The 1,328-nt window shown below is 62.7% G+C and overlaps 1 protein-coding gene across 1 annotated transcript; it reads left to right on the forward strand.

Moving 5' to 3' along the window:
- Positions 1-524: 524 nt before the first annotated feature.
- Positions 525-1,018, forward strand: LOC106523771 (predicted GPI-anchored protein 58; the record flags this gene model as incomplete). Its single annotated transcript, XM_014017314.1, is given in 1 exon segment — positions 525-1,018. A coding segment is annotated over 1 exon segment (494 nt), but the record flags the coding sequence as incomplete, so codon positions are not given.
- Between the last annotated feature and the right edge of the window lie 310 nt (positions 1,019-1,328).

The raw sequence follows: 1,328 nt of genomic DNA on the forward strand, positions 1-1,328 counted from the left end.
TATATATGAAAGTGTTTGGATTGATAGCTCTAACCCCACCCTAAATGTCTAAAAGAAAATAATGTGAGTGGGCACAGGCATCCGTGGCGAGACTGTCCCATCCCGCCCCTAGCATGCATGTGCCAACTCCCAGGTCCCTATGTGTAAATGTTATGTGGTTATGAATAAATGTCTATGGTGTACAGTAAAATTGGAGCCCAGGTGGCCACTGCAAACAGATGTAAAATAGTTGCCGCTGTAACACACCTGTGTCCCAAAAACCCTACGTGAGTGCAATTGAAAAATGAAGCTGGTGGAGGTCTGCGGCAGGGGATGGGGAGGAAAAAACTGAGGGAACAAGAATGCTCCCACAGGGGGCCAGCTCCCCCACTGATCCCAGTAGGCTCCCCCGCTCCCCGAGACCCGCCCAGGGACTGAGGCCCCAAGACCTCCTCCTCTGGATGGACTGCCAGGCCCGGAAGATGCCAGATCACAGACAGACAGAGCCCGGAGGACTGCCAGAAACCGGGACCAAAAGACCCCCCGCCCCAGAGCCGCACAGACCCCCAAGACCCGACCCCCAGCCCCACAGCCAACCGGCAGCCCAAAGAAGCTACCGAAACCCAGCAAGAGTGATCTAGCCGAGAGCGCACACCCAGCCACCGACAACACCAGGAGGGACCAAGGGCAAGCCCCGTCACAACAAAGGGGCCAGCCAGCCGGCCCAGCACAGCCCGCCACTGCCACCACGGCCATCCACCCAGCCCCACCCCAGAAGAAATACTACACCCACCCCATCATTCAAACAACTCACAGAACATATAGCACRCTAGACACCCAGGCTGGGTTGGCCTACCCCCTCCCACGGGCCACCAGCCCTGTCCCCAGCCAACCCCACCCCCCAGCTTCGGATCCGCAGCCCACCCGCGCACCAGGAGGCCCCCCAGCCCGAGCCAGGCACCCGGGCACAAACCGACCCAGAGCCCGGCAACCCACCCGCCAGGCCCCAAGGCCCCCCAGACCCCACCACGACCACAGCTCAGGGGCAGCAAGACCCCAGAACCCCAAGCTCCCTGCGCCAACCCCGAACCCACCCCAGCACAGTCAGGCCACCGGGTCAGCAACCCATGACCGCCAGCACAGACCACCTAAGAGCCTGCACGCGGCCACCAGCGAACCCACCCCAGCACAGTCAGGCCACCGGGTCAGCAACCCATGACCGCCAGCACAGACCACCTAAGAGCCTGCACGCGGCCACCAGCGAACCCACCCCAGACCCCCCAGGGCCCCCCCAGGGCGAGAGCCACGCCCCTCCCCACCCAGGAACCCCCACCAGCCCCACCCCCAGG

This window comes from Austrofundulus limnaeus, unplaced genomic scaffold, assembly GCF_001266775.1.
Source record: "Austrofundulus limnaeus strain Quisiro unplaced genomic scaffold, Austrofundulus_limnaeus-1.0 Scaffold166, whole genome shotgun sequence".
Classification (NCBI taxonomy): domain Eukaryota; kingdom Metazoa; phylum Chordata; class Actinopteri; order Cyprinodontiformes; family Rivulidae; genus Austrofundulus; species Austrofundulus limnaeus.